The sequence below is a fragment of the Coregonus clupeaformis genome, chromosome 38 (assembly GCF_020615455.1).
Source record: "Coregonus clupeaformis isolate EN_2021a chromosome 38, ASM2061545v1, whole genome shotgun sequence".
In the NCBI taxonomy this organism is placed as follows: Eukaryota; Metazoa; Chordata; class Actinopteri; order Salmoniformes; family Salmonidae; genus Coregonus; species Coregonus clupeaformis.
In genome coordinates, this window is record NC_059229.1 from 2353640 (window position 1) to 2379336 (window position 25697).

At 41.8% G+C, this 25697-nt stretch overlaps 1 protein-coding gene and 1 non-coding gene across 2 annotated transcripts in view; one reads left to right on the forward strand and one right to left on the reverse strand.

The window, feature by feature from the left end:
• The window catches only part of LOC121534260 (zinc finger protein 501), a 644805-nt gene extending 620196 nt beyond the window's left edge, over nt 1–24609 (forward strand). Inside the window, exon 3 of the mRNA XM_045211708.1 lies at nt 22750–24609. Within this exon, the coding sequence (XP_045067643.1) occupies nt 22750–23888 (1139 nt within the window). The 3' untranslated portion in view covers nt 23889–24609. The remainder of the gene's footprint in view (nt 1–22749) is intronic.
• Nucleotides 3107–3181, reverse strand: trnaa-ugc. Its single transcript has one exon. It is a non-coding gene; the product is annotated as a tRNA-Ala (tRNA).
• Nucleotides 24610–25697: the final 1088 nt, after the last annotated feature.

The following is a 25697-nucleotide window of genomic DNA, read 5'->3' on the forward strand; positions in this document are numbered from 1 at the left end:
GGCAATTTACTTATAAAAAGTGTAATGAATTCATAATAGAGAACAGTAGGCTGATTCACAGCCCACACAGTAGGTGGTGGCATGCATCAATAACGTATGTTTGCTGACTGCCATAATACCATAGAAGAAGAAGAAGAAGACATCTTCAAATATTTTTTAAATAACTAACCCAAGATGGACCACAGCCTGTCCTTTAAAAATGGGAACAAATTCTTTTTTTTTTTTACTTTGGCAAAGGGTAAAATCTACAAAACGTAGTCCACTCTGTTTGTAACAGATGCTAGATTTGGGAACAGAAAACTATTGAGATTAAATGTTTAATCGATGTGAATGTTTGCATAATGTCAGACAAAATCCATCTTCTACCACTGCCGGCCACTCTTCTTCCTCTCATCACTATATTTGGTAGTGAGTGGAAACGCCAACCAGAGAGAGTATAGTCCTGTGGAGGAAAAAACAGACAGCTGTGGGATAAGGAGACGTATACTTGGATGACAGAGAAGGAATGGAAGGAAAAAGAGAGGCAGAGGAGGTCTAAGAGAGAGAGGGAGGAAGATTGTGAGCTTGAGTCGGGAAAAAATGGCGGGGAAAAGCGAGAAGGTTTGGTAAAGAAGAATGGTAGGAAGTGTAAGCAAAGTGAGCGGAAGACAGGAGTAGAAATGGAAGTGAATGAGGGTGATGTATCGGAGGTGTAGGTGTGATGAAGTACTCGGAGCCCGACGCGTGCACAGAGGGTCAGGATAAAGATGAGTCTGTGACAGTAGGAGTGAAGTTTTTGGAAAAAGTGGATCCTTGCCTTTTGGCTGATCCATTAGTGGTTTCAGGGTGGGTGAAAAAAGCGTTGGGTAAAGTGGAATCGGTGAGGGTAACCAGAAGTGGTCTAGTGATAATTATTTGTGTTTCTGTTGGGAAGAGGGAGAAGATGCTCAGAGTTAAACAAATGGGGTAAGAATTGTGAATTGTTTCGCTCTCAAGAAAAGGGCGCCATTGAAAAGAGTGACTACTGGGGTAGCGGTAAATGTACAAGTTGACCAACTGAAGGGGAAAATTCCCAGTGTTTGTGATGCTCGTTGTTTGGTGCGACGCAAACAGGGTGGCGTGAGTGGGGAAACAGAAGAGTCATTGTCTGTTCTTTTGAGTTTTGCGGTTGAGTCTTTGCCTGACAAAGTGAAGTTAGGATATATATAAGTTATCCTGTATGAGCTTATGTGCCGAATACATTACGATGTTACAGGTGTCAAGCTTATGGGCATGTGGCAGCAGTATGTAGGAGGGAGATTCCAAGGTGTGAGAAGTGTGCAGAAGGGCATGAGACTAAGGAGTGTGAAGCAGTGGGGAAAGTAGTGGTATGTGTTAATTGTAGGAGTGACCATGGGGCTGGGGATCAGACATGTCCAGTGCGAGAGAAGCAGGTTGAGGTTTCCAGGGTAACAGTAGAGAAGAAGTTGTCATATGTGGAGGCAGTGAAGAAAGTAGAGGAAGAGGGGTCAAGGGGGAGGAGTGGTGAGAGTAGGAGATATGTACCTGTTTAGTGGGATAGGCAAGCAAGTGATATATGTTTCAGTAAGATTGGGATTTTAGCGTTTATAGCAATGGTTATTAATTGTACTGCAGGGATGGAACGTAAGTCGAAGAAAATTGAGGTTGTGGTGGCAGCTGCAGAGAGGTATTTGAGTGTGCGAGACTTGACATCGGAAGAGTTACAGGGAGTGTTAAGTGGTGATGCCCCATCATTTCAGGTTGAGGGCATGAGGTAGGAATGAATATATTTAAATAGTGGAGAAGGGTGGTGTTAATTATTAATAATACTTTTGAATTTGTGAGTGTAGTGTTAGATGGTAGGGTATTTCTTGATTTAATGTAATTTTTCAAGCAAAATATAAGGGAGTTGTACTCCAGTCTAGGAGGTGGCGGTAATGCAACAAATTGGATGCCAACCGCCGTTAAACCTCGAAGAAGAAGAAGAAGAAGAAGAAGAAGAAGAAGAAGAAGAAGAAGAAGAAGACGAAGAAGACGAAGAAGAAGAAGAAAAATAGAGACTGTGGAGCATGTATTGCTACAGTGTGGGCAGTATCAGAGGGAAAGAGAGAGGATGAGATCTAGTATGAGGTTGAAGGGGATACAGGAAATATGTTTAAAGAGTATATTGAGTAGAACGTCATTAGATATAGTCTCAAATATTTTGTTATATTTTTTAAGAGAAATGGGGTTGGCAGGTAGGATTTAGTTTCTCCCTGTCTCTTGCCCACACTGCAGTACGGTAGGTGGCGGTAATGCACCATAACGTTGGATGCCAACCACCGATAAACCCCAAAGAAGAAGAAGAAGAATATGAAGAAGTCAACCGGATGCTTCACACGTATACATCCGGTGAAATACCTGCCTCATTGTTCTATCTGTGACCTCGTTCTGGGAGAAGAGGAAGTTCGAAGTTATCTTAGCTAGATTTTTTTTTGGTAATATCGTCGGTAGTCAACATTTCAAAGTCAAGTTCCAAAGTAAGATCAAGCTTTAAAACATTCTCTAACGATTCTATGTACACAAAACATTACTTAGTAGTCATATTATTTGTAGACACATCCAATCAACATGTCGACAAAAAGCTACTGTCTTTAGGACATTAGAAACGTCTAGCTAACGTTAGCTACAGTAGGTTGAAGTTGAAGATGCCAGGTTTTCATTTTCAACCTAGGCTAGCTAGCTATCTTCAAGACGCTGTGTTGTGAATGATCACATTATACGTTATCAAGACAATGTCAAATATGTGAATCGCTCATTTCAACCTGATCACTAGATAGTAAGTGGGCATGGCCAGGGCCGGCGCCAGAACGAATCAGTTGGACAGGCATTTGATTTCTATTGTGGCGGTCGGTGCCGTTTAAGATGAGGGTGGACGATAATTACTTTTTTGAGCATGGCCTTATTTCTATTACAGCATATTGGATGACTGTCATATTCCATTCACCCAATTCAATGTAACATCGATAGGTTTAGGCTACCACATGGTTCCTACCCTGTCACAATAACTCCTCCCTGGCATTTTCATTACATTTTACGCTCTTATCCAGAGTGACTTACAGTTAGTGAGTGCATACATTTTTCATACTGGCCCCCGTGGGAATCGAACCCACAACCCTGGCGTTGCAAGCGCCATGCTCTACCAACTGAGCTACAGGAGGCCTACATTAATTCATTGTCATGGCCACTATTATTTATATTCTAACTATAGAATTAGAATAAACATTGATGATTCCAACGGTTCCCCCAAGTTTTTGATCTAAATCTAAGTCAAATCGCAATTGCAACATTTGGTTAAAAATAAGGCCTAGTTTTTTTTGCCCATATCATGCAGCCATACGTGGCAGTGTGTAAAGAAATGGATGGAAATGCAGGAAATTATTTTTGGTTGAATTGTTTCATACTGTTAAATCAGAATGGATCACTTAGAATGAATGTGTTGCCACCATAGGTTCATGCAGTACTCATAAAGCAAATTTAGAACTTTTATTATTCAAAAACATAAAATACCATCATAAATGTGAAAAATAGTAATATGATATTTTGGCCATATCGCCCAGGATGGTCCTCCCCTTCCTCCTCTGAGGAGACTCCACTTTTTCTTTTTTCCACTGGACCTCCTGTGTGCACGCGCTTGTACCTGCACACATTTAGTTAATGGGTGTTATAATTAAGCAATAAGGCACCTCGGGGGTTTGTGGTATACGGCCAAGATACCACGACACAACACGGAGTGCCTGGATACAGCCCTTAGCCGTGGTATATTGGCCATATACCACAAACCCCGAGGTGCCTTATTGCTATTATAAACTGGTTACCAACGTAATTAGAGCAGTAACAAGAAATGTTTTGTCATACCCGTGGTATACGTTCTGATATACCACGGCTGTCAGCCAATCAGCATTCAGGGCTCGAACCACCCAGTTTATAATAAAGACCATAGGCAGCTGGTGAGTTTCAAGTTTGGGGAAGCATTTTATCCTCCCATTTCTACCTGCCACATGGTTATTTTATATGCTCCTTTTCATGGAACACTTTGATTTCAATAATGTTTTTGTTTCTCAAAATTATTGTCACGTGGTTAATTATAACAATCGGAATACAAATTACAAATCTAAAAGTAAAAATTCAACTAATGAAAGAGCACCAGCCTTTGCCATATGGACACATTGATACACCGTGATCCATTGGCGGATAAAGAAATGAGTGCATGGAACTCATAGATGGCCTCTATAGGCCAATGCAGCAGTAGGCCTATAACTTCCATCGTCAACTGAGTAAAATACATAGGCCTAAAGCAGACAAATAAAAGCAGTAGAAAATATCCTGAAAATTCAGGTTATTTCAATCGCATTAACCTCTACTCCACCTGTCTGCCTCCCTTTCTACAGTGAGGGGAAAAAAGTATTTGATCCCCTGCTGATTTTGTATGTTTGCCCACTGACAAAGAAATGATCAGTCTATGATTTTAATGGTAGGTTTATTTGAATAGTGAGAGACAGAATAACAACAAAAAAATCCAGAAAAACGCATGTCAAAAATGTTATAAATTGATTTGCATTTTTAATGAGGGAAATAAGTATTTGACCCCCTCTCAATCAGAAAGATTTCTGGCTCCCAGGTGTCTTTTATACAGGTAACGAGCTGAGATTAGGAGCACACTCTTTAAGGGAGTGCTTCTAATCTCAGCTTGTTACCTGTATAAAAGACACCTGTCCACAGAAGCAATCAATCAATCAGATTCCAAACTCTCCACCATGGCCAAGACCAAAGAGCTCTCCAAGGATGTCAGGGACAAGATTGTAGACCTACACAAGGCTGGAATGGGCTCCAAGACCATCACCAAGCAGCTTGGTGAGAAGGTGACAACAGTTGCAAATGGAAGAAACACAAAAGATCTGTCAATCTCCCTCAGCCTGGGGCTCCATGCAAGATCTCACCTTGTGGAGGTCCCCCTGCTCAAGAAAGCACATATACAGGCCCGTCTGAATTTTGCCAATGAACATCTGAATGATTCAGAGGAGAACTGGGTGAAAGTGTTGTGGTCAGATGAGACCAAAATCGAGCTCTTTGGCATCAACTCAACTCGCCGTGTTTGGAGGAGGAGGAATGTTGCCTATGACCCCAAGAACACCATCCCCACCGTCAAACATGGAGGTGGAAACATTATGCTTTGGGGTTGTTTTTCTGCTAAGGGGACAGGACAACTTCACCTCATCAAAGGGACAATGGACGGGGCCATGTACGGTCAAATCTTGGGTGAGAACCTCCTTCCCTCAGCCAGGGCATTGAAAATGGGTCGTGGATGGGTATTCCAGCATGAAGTTGACCCAAAACACAAGGCCAAGGCAACAAAGGAGTGGCTCAAGAAGAAGCACATTAAGGTCCTGGAGTGGCCTAGCCAGTCTCCAGACCTTAATCCCATAGAAAATCTGTGGAGGGAGCTGAAGGTTCCAGTTGCCAAACGTCAGGCTCGAAACCTTAATGACTTGGAGAAGATCTGCAAAGAGGAGTGGGACAAAATCCCTCCTGAGATGTGTGCAAACCTGGTGGCCAACTACAAGAAAAATGTCTGACCTCTGTGATTGCCAACAAGGGTTTTGCCACCAAGTACTAAGTCATGTTTTGCAGAGGGGTCAAATACTTATTTCCCTCATTAAAATGCAAATCAATCTATAACATTTTTGACATGCGTCTTTCTGGATTTTGTTGTTGTTATTCTGTCTCTCACTGTTCAAATACACATACTATTAAAATGATAGACTGATCATGTCTTTGTCAGTGGGCAAATGTACAAAATCAGCAGGGGATCAAATACTTTTTTCCCTCACTGTATCTGTCTTGATTTGAGCTATTGCTAGTGAAGTGCAACATTGTATCAACTCAGCAGGTTGGCTTGCTCAGGCGCAAGCACTCCCTCAACATTATCAGCACAGAGAAACCACGCATATACTCACTGCTCACATGGAGCCCTCCAAACAAAAGACAATGGAAAAATGGACAAAACTCCTAAATGATGGTTATGAACTAAACCAAAACTTGTTTCTCACAAGTGTAGCAGGTTGTGAACTCTGCAAACAACGTTTCCACTCCTAGAATGAGAACGGTAAATGACTGTAATACGTGCATTAACAGAAATGTATGTAACCGAATGACGGGGATTAGTTGTACATTTACTAGGCCTACTGGTTAGATATGTAATGGGGAATTGTGCGCCGTCCCATAGGGCGGCGCACAATTGGCCCAGCGTCGTCCGGGTTTGGCCGGTGTAGGCCGTCATTGTAAATAAGAATTTGTTCTTAACTGACTTGCCTAGTTAAATAAAGGTTAAATAAATAAATGCTGTTCTTGCCATAATGTGGACTTGGTCTTTTATCAAATAGGGCTATCTTCTGTATACCACCCCTACCAAGTCACAACACAACTGATTGGCTCAAACGCATTAAGAAGGAAAGAAATTCCACAAATTAACTTTTAACAAGGCACACCTGTTAATTGAAATGCATTCCAGATGACTACCTCATGAAGCTGGTTGAGAGAATGCAAGAGTGTGCAAAGCTGTCATCAAGGCAAAGGGTGGCTACTTTGAAGAATCTCAAATATGAGATTTGTTTGCTAATCCAAGTTTATCATTTTAAAAGGCTAATGAATCATTAGAAAACCCCTTTTCAATTGTTACCACAGCTGAAAACGGTTGTGCTGATTTAAAGAAGAAATAAAACTGGCCTTCTTGAGACTAGTTGAGTATCTGGAGCATCAGCAATTGTGGGTTTGATTACAGGCTCAAAATGGCCAGAAACAAATAACTTTCTTCTGAAACTCATCAGTCTATTCTTGTTCTGAGAAATGAAGGCTATTCCATGCGAGAAATTGCCAAGAACTGAAGATCTCGTACAACGCTGTGTACTACTCCCTTCACAGAACAGCGCAAACTGGCTCTAACCAGAATAGAAAGAGGAGTGGGAGGCCCCGGTGCACAACTGAGCAAGAGAACAAATACATTAGTGTCTAGTTTGAGAAACAGACGCCTCACAGGTCCTCAACTGGCAGCTTCATTAAATAGTACCCGCAAAACACCAGTCTCAATGTCAACAGTGAAGAGGCGACTCCGGGATGCTGACCTTCTAGGCAGAGTTGCAAAGAAAAAGCCATATCTCAGACTGGCCAATAAAAATTAAATATTAAGATGGGCAAAGACACTGGACTTTTTATTTGCAACTCTGCCTATTGTGCTTGAATATCATTTTCCAGAAATATAAAATTTGCTGGTGAAACTTAGACAGTTTCGCAGGAAATGTTTGAGTGTCAAAATCACATTTCATTAGGAATTCAAGACCACCAAGTTTATTAAACAGACTGTTAGGGATATGATACCACATAGAGGTAAGATTAGATAGACATAATTTCAACTATTTAATCTTAAAAGTACCCACTAACGACTCAAAATCAATAGCCTGTAAACCTCCATGATCATAGTCTTTCACTAATTGGAATTTCCGAATATAATGCATTTTATTAATCTAAATATAACAGAATGGACTTTTTTGATGTTATTATAAGAAAGAAAAAGGTAGTGACTTGGGTAAATTATTCTAGATCAGTCTTGGACAAAATAATACAACCCAAAATGTAGATATCACGTTGCAGCCACTGACTTAAAAAACTCTCATGGAATTAATTATACTGTCAATGTTTAAAGATTCTCTATCTGAAACGTTTTTTAGTGATAGTATGAAAAAATAAAATAAAAATGTATGCACTCACTAACTGTAAATCGCTCTGGATAAGAGCGTCTGCTAAATGACTAAAATGTAAATGTAATAGCGATTCCTAAATATTGAACTTCCTTTTTAACAGGTAGGGAGGCAATGTTGACTGAGTCATGAGGTCACATTTGTTAAGGTTGAGAGTCAGAGGTCAACCCAGAGGCCATAGAACATTTCTTGATTGTGTCAATAGCCAAAGGAATAGCTGCCCTAACCTTTAGGAAAAGGGACTGATATTTATATCTTTACCAAAAATACGGATCCGTTTTTAAATTCGCAGATTTGTTAAGAAATACGGCTAATAAATCTGTGGCTAAAATAAGTAAGAGGGGAGATTGGACAACCCTGTCTAATTTCTCTAACTAGGGGATGTTCCATTACTCATAGCCACCAAACTGCTAGTATCATTATACATCATCCTTATCACTTTACAGAAATTCTCCCCGAACCCAAAAGTAGAGATCTAAATAAAAAGTTGTGCTCTAAAGTGTCAAAAGCCTTACATTTTTTAAAATAAACGATATAAAGCCATGTTCTTCTATGAACTCACTGTAATGAAAAATATATAATACCAATTGTATATGGTTATGGATACTCCTTCCTTTAATGAAGGCTGATTGGAGTTATACTGATTATATCATCATAATAATATGCCATTTAGCAGACGCTTTTATCCAAAGCGACTTAGTCATGTTCGCATACATTTTTACGTATGGGTGGTCCCGGGGATTGAACCCACTACCCTGGCGTTACAAGCGCCATGCTCTACCAATTGAGCTCCAGAGGACCACATCAAGGCCTTTTTTCAGCCTAATAGCATAGACATGGGCTAGTAACTTATAGTCAGTTGCCAACCACGTGATTGGTCTCCAATTGTCCAAGTAAAGAGTCCTTCTTTTGGTTTAGGTATAATAACTATTAGTCCCTGTCTCAAAGGAGATGGCATTAGCAATACCCTCTTTGTAGACCGAAAGCAATAACTCTCTAATATCAGGTCTAAAATGTCAATAGAATTCAGGAGTCAGGCCATCCGGTCCAGGACATTTAACTATAGCCATTTGTTTAATGGCTTGGTCCAACTCAGTAATATCTATATCAGAATCACAGAGTTTCTTAAACATTTCTTCTATAGGCTTAACAGAGTTATTAACTGAATCAAGAAAGGAATCCAATTCGCCGTCCGATAGATGAGACTGATGCAGTGTATTGTAGAAAGAGTGTATTTCCTTATTAAATCACTTCAAGTTCATCAGATATGTCATTAACATAAATGGATGAAATACTATTCCTTGTCTGTCTACTTTTCTCCCCCCCATACAATAAGCTGTATGTTTTTCACCTTTCTCAATCTATTTGGCCTTTGAGCAGATGAAGGCACCCTGTGCCTTATCGTTGTATTCAGTGCCTTCGGAAAGTATTCAGACCCCTTCACCTTTTCCTCATTTTGTTAGGTTACAGCCTGATTCTAAAGTTGATTAAATCATTTTTTCCCTCATTAATCTACACACAATACCCCATAATGACGAAGCAAAAAACAGGTTTTTAGAAATTTCTGCTAATTTATTAAAAATAAAAAACTGAAATATGACATTTACATAAGTATTCAGACCATTTACTCAGTACTTTGTTGAAGCATCGTTGGCAGCGATTACAGCCTCGAGTCTTCTTTGCCATGATGCTACAAGCTTGGCACACCTGTATTTGGGGAGTTTCTCCCATTCTTCTCTGCAGATCCTCTCAAGCTTTGTCAGGTTGGATGGGGAGCGTTGCTGCACAGCTATTTTCAGGTCTCTCCAGAGATATTAGATCGGGTTCAAGTCCGGGCTCTGGCTGGGTTATCAAGGACATTCAGAGACATTCAAGGATCTCTCTGTACTTTGCTCCGTTCATCTTTCCCTCGATCCTGACTAGTCTCCCAGTCCCTGCCGCTGAAGAACATCCCCACAGCATGATGTTGCCACCACCATGCTTCACCATAGGGATGGTGCCAGGTTTCCTCCAGATATGACGCTTGGCATTCAGGCCAAAGAGTTCAATCTTGGTTTCATCAGACCAGAGAATCTTGTTTGTCATGCTCTGAGAGTCTTTAGGTGCCTTTTGGCGAACTCCAAGCGGGCTATCATGTTCCTTTTACTGAGGAGTGGCTTCCGTCTGGTCACTACCATAAATGCCTGATTGGTGGAGTGCTGCAAAGATGGTTGTCCTTCTGGAAGGTTCTCCTCTCTCCACAGAGGAACTCTAGAGCTCTGTCAGAATGACCATCGGGTTCTTGGTCTTCTCCCTGACCAAGACCCTTCTCCCCTGATTGCTCAGTTTGGCCAGGCGGCCAGCTCTAGGAAGTGTCTTGGTGGTTCCAAACTTCTTCCATTTAAGAATGATGGAGGCCACTGTGTTTCTGGGGACCTTCAATGCTGCAGACATTTTTTGGTACCTTTCCCCAGATCTGTGCCTCGACACAATCCTGTCTCGGAGCTCAACGGACAATTCCTTCGACCTCATGGCTTGGTTTTTGCTCTGACATGCACTGTCAACTGTGGGACCTTATATAGACAGTTGTGTGCCTTTCCAAATCATGTCCAATCAATTGAATTTACCACAGGTGGACCGATCAAGTTGTAGAAACATCTCAAGGACATCTCAATCTCAATGGAAACATGATGCACCTGAGCTCAATTTCGAGTCTCATAGCAAAGGGTCTGAATAATTATGTAAATAAGGTATTTCAGTTTTTATTTGTAATACATTTGCAAAAAAAATCGAAAAACCTGTTTTCGCTTTGTCATTATGGGGTATTGTGTGTAGATTGCTAAGGATTATAAAAATAAAAAAATCCATTTTAGAATAAGGCTGTAACGTAACAAAGTGGAAAAAGTCAAGGGGTCTGAATACTTTCCGAAGGCACTGTATGTCGTCCAGTTCACATTGGCATTTAGCAAGCTCTGCTTTTAAACGTCATTTAAATCAACTTTATTGCTCAGCCTGTTAATATCAACAATAATATCCATCTGCTTGGAGAATCTTTTTCGAGCTAGCATTTTACCAGTAGTGATGGCAATTCTGAATCGAATGATTTCCCATTTCTGGTAATCGCAGAAAGAGCAGCATGGAGACCGGTCTCTCTGATTAGATCTTTAGACTGTAAACAACAAGACTCATTCTTTAAAAGAAAAGGAACATTTCCAGGATGCTTTAGAAAAGAAAGAATGATGGAACAATGGTCTGTCAGAGGAAATACTACATTCACTGACAAGATTCGGAAGATAACGACCAATAATCAGTTCTAGATTTTAATTGTCTGTTGCTGGTTGTAGAGTTAAACCAATAAAAAAATTTAAAGTTGGATTCTGAGTACGCCAAATATTGGAAAGTTTAAAGTTAAGAATTAGTTATTAAAACAATGGGCTGAATGCCTTGTGGGATACCGATCCATCCAGTCATCAGGATCAAAATTATAATCACCTCCAACGGTAATGTTATCTGTTGAATATTTGTTTTTCAACTCAGTTAAGAATTTGCAAATAGATGTTAAAAGATTGTTTCTTGACCATATGTATGAAAAAAGTATGAAAAATGTATGCACTCACTAACTGTAAGTCGCTCTGGATAAGAGCGTCTGCTAAATGACTAAAATGTAAAATGTTATATGTTATAACGATAAATATTTACCAATATGTGACTGACCGGCTCGATTTGGTCTTATGTAGCAAAATTTGAAATTGTGTTTTTTACATTGGATAAAAGTAGAGACTCAGAGCTAGAAAATGGTATATCATACACTACAGTTGTGGAACAATGGGAAAGTAATTCTGCTTTGAAAGTTGATAAACTTGTTACCTCACTTTTGAGAAAATGACCCTTGAATGTTTTGGTAAACCTACTGGAAAGCTCTTCTTTGTCTACACCCATTCAGCATCGTTCACACCCTCTTAAGCCTTAGCCCCACACATCTCTTAAGGATGTGAGGCCATGTACTAAATGACAAAAGATTTCAAGACTAAAGGCTGGTTTATACTACGGGTGTGTTCATAAATTCAATCTGGAGTGCCAGGGTGCTGACCATTTTACTTGCCCTAGCAGAGCTGGTTAGGCTGTTTTTATGTTATCCAGAGCGTTGGTGACTGTAACTGTGCTGCTGGCAACAATTTAATTACGCTTTTTTGCCAACGTTTACTGACACGGGCCATATTCATCGGGTGGTGAGCGTTCGTAAATTTGTCAGTTATTCTGCGCTCTGGCACACTCAGACAAGAGTGCTCTGAAATCGGAGTAGATAGCCAGAGCGAATTTACCAGCTAAGTCTAGCGACAGTTGTTGCAGTTACATCATGAACATTCTATTGAAATGGTTACTTGCATAGTGGAGTCTTTTGTTTAGACATGTAGCTAGCTAGCTAAACAATTAACCATAATCCCAACTCATAACGTTACTACCCTGCATGAATCTGCAGGTAACTTAGCCAACCAGGTTCAATGTTAGCTAGCTAGCTAACATTAGGCTATAACTATCAATGCAAATGGCTCTGTGATACGAATAATATTACTCCACAGATCATACATGTAACGTTAGCTAGCTAGCTAACAGTACGCTTTAAGTTGAAATAAAAACGACTGACAGAATTAGAAACGTGTAATATCTGAAAATGTAGCTAGCTAGACTATTTTACCCGTATACATGGATGGATGCTTCTCCCTCTATGTCACGGATGCCATGGTTGCCATGGTTGCCCTTAGTTTGAAGATGTAATCCGGAGACAGGTGTTTTATACAACAGCCTTCTGTGTGTTCTCTTTTCGACTCCCTCTGCATATTTGCACTCAAATGCCAGAATTTTCTCCATCTCCTTAGCTATCATACTCTAATTCCACCCGGCATTCCACTGATTTCAAAACTCGGTCCTCCAAAAAGTGGAGAGCAACACTTTTGCATTTCTACTATTGTGATATCTTTTTTGTTTAAAGCTGCGTTATAAAGGATTACCTACGCAAACTGAGCAGCTCATGTTATAGACAGAAGTGTGCTACATGGCAGACCAATCCGAACTCATCTCTCGGCATGTCCAGCCCATCCATTATCTCAGCCAATCATGGCTAGCGGGAAGGTTCCTGTCTCTTTATGTGGCTAAACCAACTGGGCTCGTAATTTTAACAATTGTATTCGTATTTACAGATGGCATACAAGTTTGTTATTAAGGCACATGAAAGTTCACGTTCCAGAATGCATTTCTGCCAAAAAAACACATTTTGATCAAATAAAAAAAGTTTAGATTCAAATGGCTCTCCTGTGAAGTAGTGACGTGTGACAAACACCATATGTACGCCAAGTCATACGTAACGTGACCCTTTATATTAGAAAACAATAGTTATCCAGTGACACTCATCACACTTGCTTTCTAAAACTACCTGGAAAACGTCTGAAAAGTATTGCCACACCAGCAGAATGGGATGAGCCATGGCTAAAAATGATATTGTCACCCCATTGTGAAGTCCAAAATGTTAAGTCAACATCTGAGAAATGTGTCAATTGAAATTTTAAAAAAACTATTGGACTTTAATGAATCTTTACAAAAAAAAGAAAAATAGCCTTTTATATTGTTACGTCACACCCTGGTGTTCAAGGATAAAAAGGAAGGAGAATGTTGAACAGAAGAGTATCTGAGAACAGAAGAGTATCGGAGAACAGAAGAGTATCGGAGAACAGAAGAGTATCGGAGAACAGAAGAGTGTCTGAGAACAGAAGAGTGTCTGAGAACAGAAGAGTATCGGAGAACAGAAGAGTATCCGAGAACAGAAGAGTATCCGAGAACAGAAGAGTATCCGAGAACAGAAGAGTATCCGAGAACAGAAGAGTATCCGAGAACAGAAGAGTATCCGAGAACAGAAGAGTATCCGAGAACAGAAGAGTATCCGAGAACAGAAGAGTATCTGAGAACAGAAGAGTATCCGAGAACAGAAGCGTATCCGAGAATAAGAGTTGTCTAGAATAAACAGACCCTCTGAATATTATAAAAGTAGCAGCCCTTCAAAATTTACTTGACTACCAGTAACGACCATATAAAGGAAAATAAATGGATATATCCTGTAATAACACATCATATATGAATAGTTTACATATTCAATTTAACTCTCAAACTTAAAATAAATTCATAAAAATCTGAAGGCTAATCAAGCCATATCAAAAACGAAATTGAGATATAATACATAATATCGATCTTGAAACAAAACTAAATGAATAAAAACGGACTATCTTAGTAAGCCATCAAATGACAGCTAACAACAACAAACACACTTAGTGTGCTAACGTTGGTTAACTCATCGACTTGTGGCCACAGCTTCGCACAGGCAATCCCTGTCGCTCTTGCTCAAATCTTCCGCAAAGCGAATGCCTTTGTCCATGCAGATCGGCGCCAGCTTCGCAGCTCTCCACACCTCGTCTCTCACGTTCCTCAACGCAAACAGCATGATGACCAGTCTGTGTCTGTTCATCTCCTTTCTCTTGTTTCCGACGGTGTACAACATCTACCGCGATCTTCAGGGTAGCAGGGGGATATGGAACAATCTTCCCAATAATGTCAATCACAATCCCTCTGATATTCTCACCATCAGTTTCAGGTTTCAGGCAGCCAGTTCAGGCTCAGCCTCCACCAGCGCTTGTATCGGACCTGTTCAGCGCTTGTATCAGACCTGTTCAGCACTTGCTGTGTGCAGCTTTCGTCGTTTTCTTTTGTCAGGGCATCAACTTTATTTTTCAACAGTTTTACATCAGTGGTGATATCCTTAATACCTGCTGCCTTTAAACCATGTTGTTTTGGAAATGTTTGCAATCGAGAGGGTTATTTTTATGAATCCTCTCATTAAAGCCATTCAGCCGAATAGCTTGCTCATCAAATGTCTTGTTTAAAGCCTGGATTGCCGCGAAGATGGCTTCATTGGTGATAGTCTGGGGTGGTTGAGTCTTCCCGGCGTCACTTTCTCGTAGACTCTTCAGGTTGGGGGGTTTCAAAGGGGTTATTTGGACACCTGTCCTCCGACCTCGGTAGCGTTTCTTCTGGGGGAGTGTCAAAATCCTCCATATAGTCGACAGTATCCACCTCGGTTATGACAGCTCCCTCTTCATTTTTGCTAGCTTCCATCTCAGCTAACGTTACTAGCTAGCTAACGTTGATTTCTTGCTAGCTAGTCTTGGCTGACCTTGCTTGAAGTATAACAAGTGGAAAAGTGATGTTCGATAAACCACCAAACTAATTGAAAGAAAAATATAGTAAGAAAGTAACTTTAATTGGGTTCGTCATCAAACTCAAATTAGGGCTTGAATTCAATTTCAAGTTCATGAGCTCAGTTGAATGCGACCACTCACTGCACCATCTTGTACCACCTGAAATAGACATTTTACACGCCAATGCCAAATTCCATCAGCATTTGGCGGGTGTTCATTTTAGGCCCTGATGGCAATGATCAGTTTATTTTAATAATTTAATGTGATATTAATATAATAATTTCACATAAGAAATGTCAGTTTGTACATTTTGAACATTTGAAAATGAGTTAAAACGTATTATTTAAGAGGTGGGTTTATTTATTAAACCCAGTCCGGATTTTTCAAATTTTATCAAATATCTTTGTCTTGTAATAAAAAAGTAAAAAAGTAAAATCATAAAACTTCACATTAGAGATTATACTTTAATTTGATGTCCATGTTTCATACAAAAGTTAGGACAGTATATGATAGAAATGTCCCAACTTTTGGTGGTCATAATAGGTACACATAACATACTAGTGGCAGACATGTTTATCATCCATTTTTACTGGCTCATCCATCATCCATTTTTCCAGGCTCTGTCGCAGCCGGCCGCGACCGGGAGACTCATGGGGCGGCGCACAATTGGCCCAGCGTCGTCCAGGGTAGGGGAGGGAATGGCCGGCAGGGATGTAGCTCAGTTGATAGAGCATGGTGTTTGCAACGCCAGGGTTGTGGGTTCGATTCCCACTGGGGGCCAGTATAAAAATGTATTCACTTAACTGTAAGTCGCTCTGGATAAGAGCGTCTGCTAAATGACTAAAATGTAAATGTAATGTACTGTGTTAAATTTGAATTGATATCACTCAAAGTTCACTAATATATATATATATATACGGTAAACTCCTGTTTTTACAATCTTGTAGCTGGCATAATATGGGCATGTTATGCTTTGAAATGTTAATTACATTTACATTTTAGTCATTTAGCAGACGCTCTTATCCAGAGCGACTTACAGTTAGTGAATACATATTTTATTTATTAAATTATTATTTTTTTATCTTTTTATACTGGCCCCCCGTGGGAATTGAACCCACAACCCTGGCGTTGCAAACGCCATGCTCTATCAACTGAGCTACATCCCTGCCGGCCATTCCCTCCCCTACCCTGGACGACGCTGGGCCAATTGTGCGCCGCCCATGAGTCTCCCGGTCGCGGCCGGCTGCGACAGAGCCTGGATTCGAACCAGGATCTCTAGTGGCACAGTTAGCACTGCGATGCAGCGCCTTAGACCACTGCGCCACTCAGGAGACTTTAATGACAATGGATTACTGATTTACTACTGGGACTAAATGTTTAGCATCCCATTTTTACTGGATTCATTGAATTTCGTTACCTCAAAAGTTCACTGTAATATAGAATAACCTATTATTTTTAACCCATATTTTAAGTTGGCATAATATGGGCATCGTATGGTATGTCACGGTCATCACACTGGATTAATGATCTACTAAAAACACATATCAAGATCACTTAGATCTAACTGTGAAGCAGTGTGGGTGGGGGTGTTTGTATGTCATGACTGTAAACACGTCTTTAACCATTTAACATTTGATAAACAGCACCACCTACTGCAGCCTCACTCTACCCGCGATATCAAAGTCATTTTTGATAAGGCGCGAAAATGAAATAAACGATTTGGTATAATTTGTATTATGGAAGATTTGAATAAGTGTGCTTCAAACTGTTTGCTTGGAATGACTTGTAGCTATCGTCTCTATCTGTGTGTGCATGAGAGCATCCAACTCAGTTTCCCTCCCAGAAAACACGCAATACCGTAAAGTGTTGTGTATTCGCAAATTCAGGAGGAAAATGAAGAGCAAATTATTCTCAAATTCAGGAGGAAACTGAAGAGCAAATTATTCTCAAATTCAGGAGGAAACTGAAGAGCGAATTGCTTTACCGAGTTTTGTGAGTGTCTGCTCACTTGACTGCAGTGTTTGTTAGGTAGCTAAGGTTGGTTAGCCAGCTAACTTCAATTTTAGTAATCATTTACTTAATCATTCAGCCAGTGTGATTACAAATCAAATGTCATTTTGGTTGGCATTTGCTTTAAACTAGCTAGCAAATATCTTGCTTGTAATTTTATCTAGCGATCCAGCTAGATATCATCCCACCCTATTGAGAAAAGCGACGGTAAAATTAATCAGTAAGCTAAAGTTAACCCAATTAGCTCAAATGGCTAACGTTAGCTATTGTTGCCATCGCCACAGCAATGTTAGCTAGCTAAATGTATTAGCAGAATCCAAGTGGATGGATGGTCTATCTATCTCTTTATTAGCAAAACAGTTCAAGTGAAACTCACCCTGTTTGTGAAACTCACCTTTTAACTATTTTGTGCCTCCTCTTTTGAATCCATCTGTAGCCTTCCATGTCAGAACCCAAGTCCTGGCTGTGGTGTTCCATCCCAGAGATGGTCTCAGTGAAGCTGGAGGACTGCAGTCAACCACTGGAACTCAATGTGATTATCAAAGAGGAGAGAGGAGTCATAGAGGAAGAGATGGCGGTCAAAGAGGAGTTGGAGGAGAGAGGAGTGAAAGAGGAGGCGGAGGAGAGAGGAGTCACAGAGGAGGTGGAGGAGAGAGGAGTCACAGAGGAGGTGGAGGAGAGAGGAGTCACAGAGGAGGTGGAGGAGAGAGGAGTGAAAGAGGAGGTGGAGGAGAGAGGAGTCACAGAGGAGAGAGGAGTCACAGAGGAGGTGGAGGAGAGAGGAGTGAAAGAGGAGGTGGAGGAGAGAGGAGTCACAGAGGAGAGAGGAGTCACAGAGGAGGTGGAGGAGAGAGGAGTGAAAGAGGAGGCGGAGGAGAGAGGAGTCGCAGAGGAGAGAGGAGTCACAGAGGAGGTGGAGGAGAGAGGAGTGAAAGAGGAGGTGGAGGAGAGAGGAGTGAAAGAGGAGGCGGAGGAGAGAGGAGTCACAGAGGAGGTGGAGGAGAGAGGAGTGAAAGAAGAAGAGGAGAACAGGGATGTGTCTGCTCCAGATCTAGAGGAAGAGGAGGAAGAAGTAGATAGTATCAGTGACCCAGGTAAGTTCAGGTGTGGAGTACGGAGAGAGGTTGGTGCCTTGGATCTAGAGGAAGAAGTACAGTGGGGAAAAAAAGTATTTAGTCAGCCACCAATTGTGCAAGTTCTCCCACTTAAAAAGATGAGAGAGGCCTGTAATTTTCATCATAGGTACACGTCAACTATGACAGACAAATAGAGATTTTTTTTCTCTCTAGAAGATCACATTGTAGGATTTTTAATGAATTTATTTGCAAATAATGGTGGAAAATAAGTATTTGGTCACCTACAAACAAGCACGATTTCTGGCTCTCACAGACCTGTAACTTCTTCTTTAAGAGGCTCCTCTGTCCTCCACTCGTTACCTGTATTAATGGCACCTGTTTGAACTTGTTATCAGTATAAAAGACACCTGTCCACAACCTCAAACAGTCACACTCCAAACTCCACTATGGCCAAGACCAAAGAGCTGTCAAAGGACACCAGAAACAAAATTGTAGACCTGCACCAGGCTGGGAAGACTGAATCTGCAATAGGTAAGCAGCTTGGTTTGAAGAAATCAACTGTGGGAGCAATTATTAGGAAATGGAAGACATACAAGACCACTGATAATCTCCCTCGATCTGGGGCTCCACGCAAGATCTCACCCCGTGGGGTCAAAATGATAACAAGAACGGTGAGCAAAAATCCCAGAACCACACGGGGGCCTAGTGAATGACCTGCAGAGAGCTGGGACCAAAGTAACAAAGCCTACCATCAGTAACACACTACGCCGCCAGGGACTCAAATCCTGCAGTGCTAGACGTGTCCCCCTGCTTAAGCCAGTACATGTCCAGGCCCGTCTGAAGTTTGCTAGAGTGCATCCGGAAGAGGATTGGGAGAATGTCATATGGTCAGATGAAACCAAAATAGAACTTTTTGGTAAAAACTCAACTCGTCGTGTTTGGAGGACAAAGAATGCTGAGTTGCATCCAAAGAACACCATACCTACTGTGAAGCATGGGAGTGAAAACATCATACTTTGGGGCTGTTTTTCTGCAAAGGGACCAGGACGACTGATCCGTGTAAAGGAAAGAATGAATGGGGCCATGTATCGTGAGATTTTGAGTGAAAACCTCCTTCCATCAGCAAGGGCATTGAAGATGAAACGTGGCTGGGTCTTTCAGCATGACAATGATCCCAAACACACCGCCCAGACAACGAAGGAGTGGCTTCGTAAGAAGCATTTCAAGGTCCTGGAGTCTCCAGATCTCAACCCCATAGAAAATCTTTGGAGGGAGTTGAAAGTCCGTGTTGCCCAGCGACAGCCCCAAAACATCACTGCTCTAGAGGAGATCTGCATGGAGGAATGGGCCAAAATACCAGCAACAGTGTGTGAAAACCTTGTGAAGACTTACAGAAAACGTTTGACCTGTGTCATTGCCAACAAAGGGTATATAACAAAGTACTGAAAAACTTTTGTTATTGACCAAATACATATTTTCCACCATAATTTGCAAATAAATTCATTAAAAATCCTACAATGTGATTTTCTGGATTTTTTTTCTCTCATTTTGTCTGTCATAGTTGACGTGTACCTATGATGAAAATTACAGGCCTCTCTCATCTTTTTAAGTGGGAGAACTTGCACAATTGGTGGCTGACTAAATACTTTTTTTCCCCACTGTAGATAGTATCAGTGACCCAGGTAAGTTCAGGTGTGGAGTACGGAGAGAGGTTGGTGCCTTGGATCTAGAGGAAGAAGTAGATAGTATCAGTGACCCAGGTAAGTTCAGGTGTGGAGTACGGAGAGAGGTTGGTGCCTTGGATCTAGAGGAAGAAGTAGATAGTATCAGTGACCCAGGTAAGTTCAGGTGTGGAGTACGGAGAGAGGTTGGTGCCTTGGGTCTAGAGGAAGAAGTAGATACAGTGGGGGAAAAATTTATTTAGTCAGCCACCAATTGTGCAAGTTCTCCCACTTAAAAAGATGAGAGAGGCCTGTAATTTTCATCATAGGTACACGTCAACTATGACAGACAAAATGAGAAAAAAAATCCAGAAAATCACATTGTAGGGTTTTTAATGAATTTATTTGCAAATTATGGTGGAAAATAAGTATTTGGTCAATAACAAAAGTTTCTCAATACTTTGTTATTATACCCTTTGTTGGCAATGACACAGGTCAAACGTTTTCTGTAAGTCTTCACAAGGTTTTCACACACTGTTGCTGGTATTTTGGCCCATTCCTCCATGCAGATCTCCTCTAGAGCAGTGATGTTTTGGGGCTGTCGCTGGGCAACACAGACTTTCAACTCCCTCCAAAGATTTTCTATGGGGTTGAGATCTGGAGACTGGCTAGGCCACTCCAGGACCTTGAAATGCTTCTTACGAAGCCACTCCTTCGTTGCCCGGGCGGTGTGTTTGGGATCAGTGTGGTCCTCTGTAGCTCAGCTGGTAGAGCACGGCGCTTGTAACGCCAAGGTAGTGGCTTCGATCCCCGGGACCACCCATACACAAAAATGTATGCACGCATGACTGTAAGTCGCTTTGGATAAAAGCGTCTGCTAAATGGCATATTATTATTATTATTATTGTCATGCTGAAAGACCCAGCCACGTTTCATCTTCAATGCCCTTGCTGATGGAAGGAGGTTTTCACTCAAAATCTCACGATACATGGCCCCATTCATTCTTTCCTTTTACACGGATCAGTCGTCCTGGTCCCTTTGTAGAAAAACAGCCCCAAAGCATGATTTTTCCAGCCCCATGCTTCACAGTAGGTATGGTGTTCTTTGGATGCAACTCAGCATTCTTTGTCCTCCAAACACGACGAGTTGAGTTTTTACCAAAAAGTTCTATTTTGGTTTCATCTGACCATATGACATTCTCCCAATCCTCTTCTGGATCATCCAAATGCACTCTAGCAAACTTCAGACGGGCCTGGACATGTACTGGCTTAAGCAGGGGGACACGTCTGTCACTGCAGGATTTGAGTCCCAAGCGGCGTAGTGTGTTACTGATGGTAGGCTTTGTTACTTTGGTCCCAGCTCTCTGCAGGTCATTCACTAGGTCCCCCCGTGTGGTTCTGCGATTTTTGCTCACCGTTCTTGTGAACATTTTGACCCCACGGGGTGAGATCTTGCGTGGAGCCCCAGATCGAGGGAGATTATCAGTGGTCTTGTATGTCTTCCATTTCCTAATAATTGCTCCCACAGTTGATTTCTTCAAACCAAGCTGCTTACCTATTGCAGATTCAGTCTTCCCAGCTTGGTGCAGGTCTACAATTTTGTTTCTGGTGTCCTTTGACAGCTCTTTGGTCTTGGCCATAGTGGAGTTTGGAGTGTGACTGTTTGAGGTTGTGGACAGGTGTCTTTTATACTGATAACATGTTCAAACAGGTGCCATTAATACAGGTAACGAGTGGAGGACAGAGGAGCCTCTTAAAGAAGAAGTTACAGGTCTGTGAGAGCCAGAAATCTTGCTTGTTTGTAGGTGACCAAATACTTATTTTCCACCATAATTTGCAAATAAATTCATTAAAAATTCTACAATGTGATTTTCTGGATTTTTTTCCCTCAATTTGTCTGTCATAGTTGACGTGTACCTATGATGAAAATTATAGGCCTCTCTCATCTTTTTAAGTGGGAGAACTTTCACAATTGGTGGCTGACTAAATACTTTTTTTCCCCACTGTAGTATCAGTGACCCAGGTAAGTTCAGGTGTGGAGTACGGAGAGAGGTTGGTGCCTTGGCGACCACAGGGGATTCCAAAACTATTATTGTGGGAAGTTAGCCCAGCTTCTCGCCGGAGACTGTATACTCTGTGTAGCAGTATACCACTAACCAACTGTGCAACTCTTTTACTGTTTGGCGACGCTTTTCCCAAGTCAGAGTGTATATCTGTGATCTGTGGATCGTTGTAAGTCGTTTGCATCGCCCGAGCAGTGCCCAATAAATAATCAAATCTGCTGTTAATCAACTCTTAGATGCTACCCCCCCACAAATATAATCAAAATCAAACATGGATTCTTTGTGTTCTTACTTTGCACGCACACTTGTCTGTGTTTCACACCTGTTTGTCATAGCTAATCAGCCAATATGGGAACTGTAGTGAAAACGTCTGAGTGCAAAGCGAGAACAAAACATTGGCATCCATATTAGATTTTGATTTGGGGAGTGGGGGGGTAAAATCTAAAAACTGGATTTAATAGTTTCTTGTTCACAGCTCGGTGACGAAAACGGCGACTTCCCAATCAGAACCGATTTATGGATATAGCTTCCAACACGGAACACATGCTGCTAGCAGGTAGTCGTTGGATCGAACGCATTCCCTTTTGGATACGATTAGACCTCGTCTAATTATTAGACCCCGTCTTATTAATTAATGAAACCATTAATAAAGAGTTGTAAGTTTGGGCTAGTGCCATCGCCTGCTGTTGTGCCCTTGAGTAAGACTCTTATCCCCCCACAACCACTGCTCCACGACCACCATAGTATGACATCCCTCTGCTCCAACATGTATGTTTATGTTGGTTTTTAGGAGGGGTTGGCTTAAAGAGGAAGTCACATTTCCATTGGACCTTGTGTTCAATTGGACAAATGAAGTGATCTTAATCATTCTTAAACAAGTATTTTAAAGCCCCTTTCAGTGCTCTGTTCCTGATTCTAACCCCATATCTGTCCATATTCCCACAGGAGAGAGCTCCAACCCAGGTTCAGACAGTGAGCCCAGTTCCACAGCATCAGGAAACCATAAACAACACAGACAGAGGAACTCAAGACAGAAACATCACCACTGCATGGACTGCTTCACTAGTTTCTATGAGCCAGAGGAGTTGAGAAGGCACACTTGTAGGCCCCACCCCTGCTCAGATTGCAGAGGCAGTTTTGTGTGTCCAACTCACCTCATACCACACAAAAATACTATCAAAAGAAAGAAAACTTACCCATGTGGTCAATGTGGGAAGAGTTTTCAGACCCCAAGCAGCTTGAAGAAGCACCAGCTTACTCACACAGGAAAGAAGTCGTACCACTGCTCCCAGTGTAGGAAGACTTTCAGTTGGTCATTCAATTTGAAGAGGCATCAGAGAATACATACAGGAGATAAGCCTTTCCACTGCTTCCAATGTGGGAAGAGCTTCCGTATGGAAGGACATCTAAAGGAACACATGAGAATACACACAGGAGACAAGCCGTACCACTGCTCTCAGTGTGGGAAGAGCTTTGGTCGGGCAGGAGCTCTGAAGACACACCAGCTAACTCACACAGGAGAGAAGCCGTACCATTGCTCTCAGTGTGGGAGGAACTTCAGTCAGGCAGGACACCTGAAGACACACCAGCGAACTCACTCAGGAGAGAAGCCGTACCACTGCTCTGTTTGTGGGATGAATTTTCCTCTTTTACAGACCTTAAGTAGACACCAGCTTACTCACACAGGAAATATGCATTACCACTGCTCCCAGTGTGGGAAGAGCTTCAGTCAGCCAGGACGCCTGAGGGCACACCAGTTAACTCACACAGGAGAGAAGCGTTACCACTGCCTTCAATGTGGTAAAAGTTTCAATCATTCATCAAATATGACGGCACACCAGTCAACTCACACAGGAGAGAAGCCTTACCACTGCTCTCAGTGTGGGAAGAGCTTCAGTCTGGCAAGATACCTGAAGAAACATTGGCGAACTCACACAGGAGAGAAGCCGTACCACTGCCCTCAATGTGGGAAGAGTTTCCGTCAGTCATCACATCTGAGGGCACACCAGTTAACTCACAAAGGAGAGAAGCCCTGTACCACTTCTCTCAGTGTGCAAAGATCTTCAGCCAGACAGCAGACCTAAAGAGACACCAGCTAAATCCATGTGACACACATTTCTAGCCCGATCTACAGGCTCCCGATCAGATCCCGGTGCATTTTTCCAAATCGGAGTAAACCCGGAGTAAAACCTAGCGCGGCAGCCCGTAAAGTGTTAATATGTACCTGATTCCCAGTTGATGGCTCTCGCGGGCTCCCAGGCACTCTACAGGCACTTACGGCATCCCATTAATTTTCTAACATGTTGAATATATTCTGCCTCAAATCGGCCATTATCGCTAAGTGTGAGCAGTGCTCAGAGCAGTTAGGAGACATGTCCCACCGTCTGCCAATCAGCTGTTCAGAACTATAAAGGTTCTCTACCTCACAAGTTCATAACAATGGCACCAAAAAGAAAACAAGATAGGGTGTACTCTGTTTGTTTGGGAACTCGGTAGCTAGCTCAAGCTGGCTAACGTTAGCCACACCTCATGCTCTTCAAGGACGTTGTGGCTGTGTTATCTAGTGGGAACACGTTAGGTTGTGTTCTAACTGGTCTCCAGTAGTTGGGCTCTAGCATGCCGACCATAACCGTGCTGGTTGGCTAGGCTAATAGCTAATGTTAGCTGGCTGATTCACTTGCTGATAACTGCATACAGCCAACATTTTCTGAGAATTGGTTAGATGGTAGGGCTGGGCAGTATACCGTATTTTACTATATACCGATATTGATGAAAGGACCGGTTTGGGTTTTTACATTACCTTCTATAACGGTATTTTAATGTTTGGTTTGTTAAATGTGATACGCCGTGTGTAACGTCCATTTTGGATCCTTTACTCCGCTCTCCCTCTCTCTCTATGCCGCATTCCACACAGACCTAGCCCCGCCCCCTGTCACTCGAGGCGGATTTGTTGTTGCTCGACCGCGAGACACTTGCGTCCAGTCTACACGGTCAATGAAGCAACGTGCAACAATGTTGATGACGACGATGCGGTTGTTTAGTTTTGCATCTTAATATAAATCCACTGGCGTTCTATAATTACACGAATAGTTTCTTACATCTGCAAACAGCTAGTTTGTCTTTTCTTAGCAAGTTGTGGCTAAATTGTGTTAGCCGCTAGCTAGCTAATAAATGTACTGAGTCAGAGCAAACGTAGCTAGCGTAGCTAACGTAGCAGTGTAGGCCTAGATCAGCATGTTGTTTGTGAAACAGTATCTTCTAAACCAAAGAGGATTAGCATGAATATGGTAGCTCCTCCCTGGCCTTTCCATTCGTTGTCATGTCAAACAACACTTTATTCAAAGTGCCCACTATTATATTATAACTATAGAATTAGAATAATCAGTCTATTTCCATGATTTCAACGGTTCCCCCTAGTGTTTTTGATCAAAATCAGAAGTCAAATCGCAATTGCAACATTTGGTTAAAAATAAGGCCTAGATTTTTTTGGGGGCCAATATCGTGCAGCCCTGTGTGGCAGTGTGGAAATTATCTCAAATTAGTGCAGGAAATGCAGGAATTGATGGAAATGCAGGAAATTCTATTTGATGAAAGTTGAATTGTACAGTATAAAACAATGAGAATGGAGAATGTTTGTGTCGCCACCCTCGGGTCGCCCACTACTCATGAAGCAAATGCCGTCAAATACCGTCATATTATATTTTGGCCACATCGCCCAGCCCTATTAGACGGCGTTATGTATTATCAAAACTTTGGTTTACTTTAATGTAGCTTGTAAGCTAGGTGTTGATAGCAACTGGCTGACTCATTCAGTGCTAATGTAACGTTAGCAGGCTGGTAGGGCTAACGCTAGCAGGTGTAGAGGAGCAATGATTTAACACATCCACGCCAGA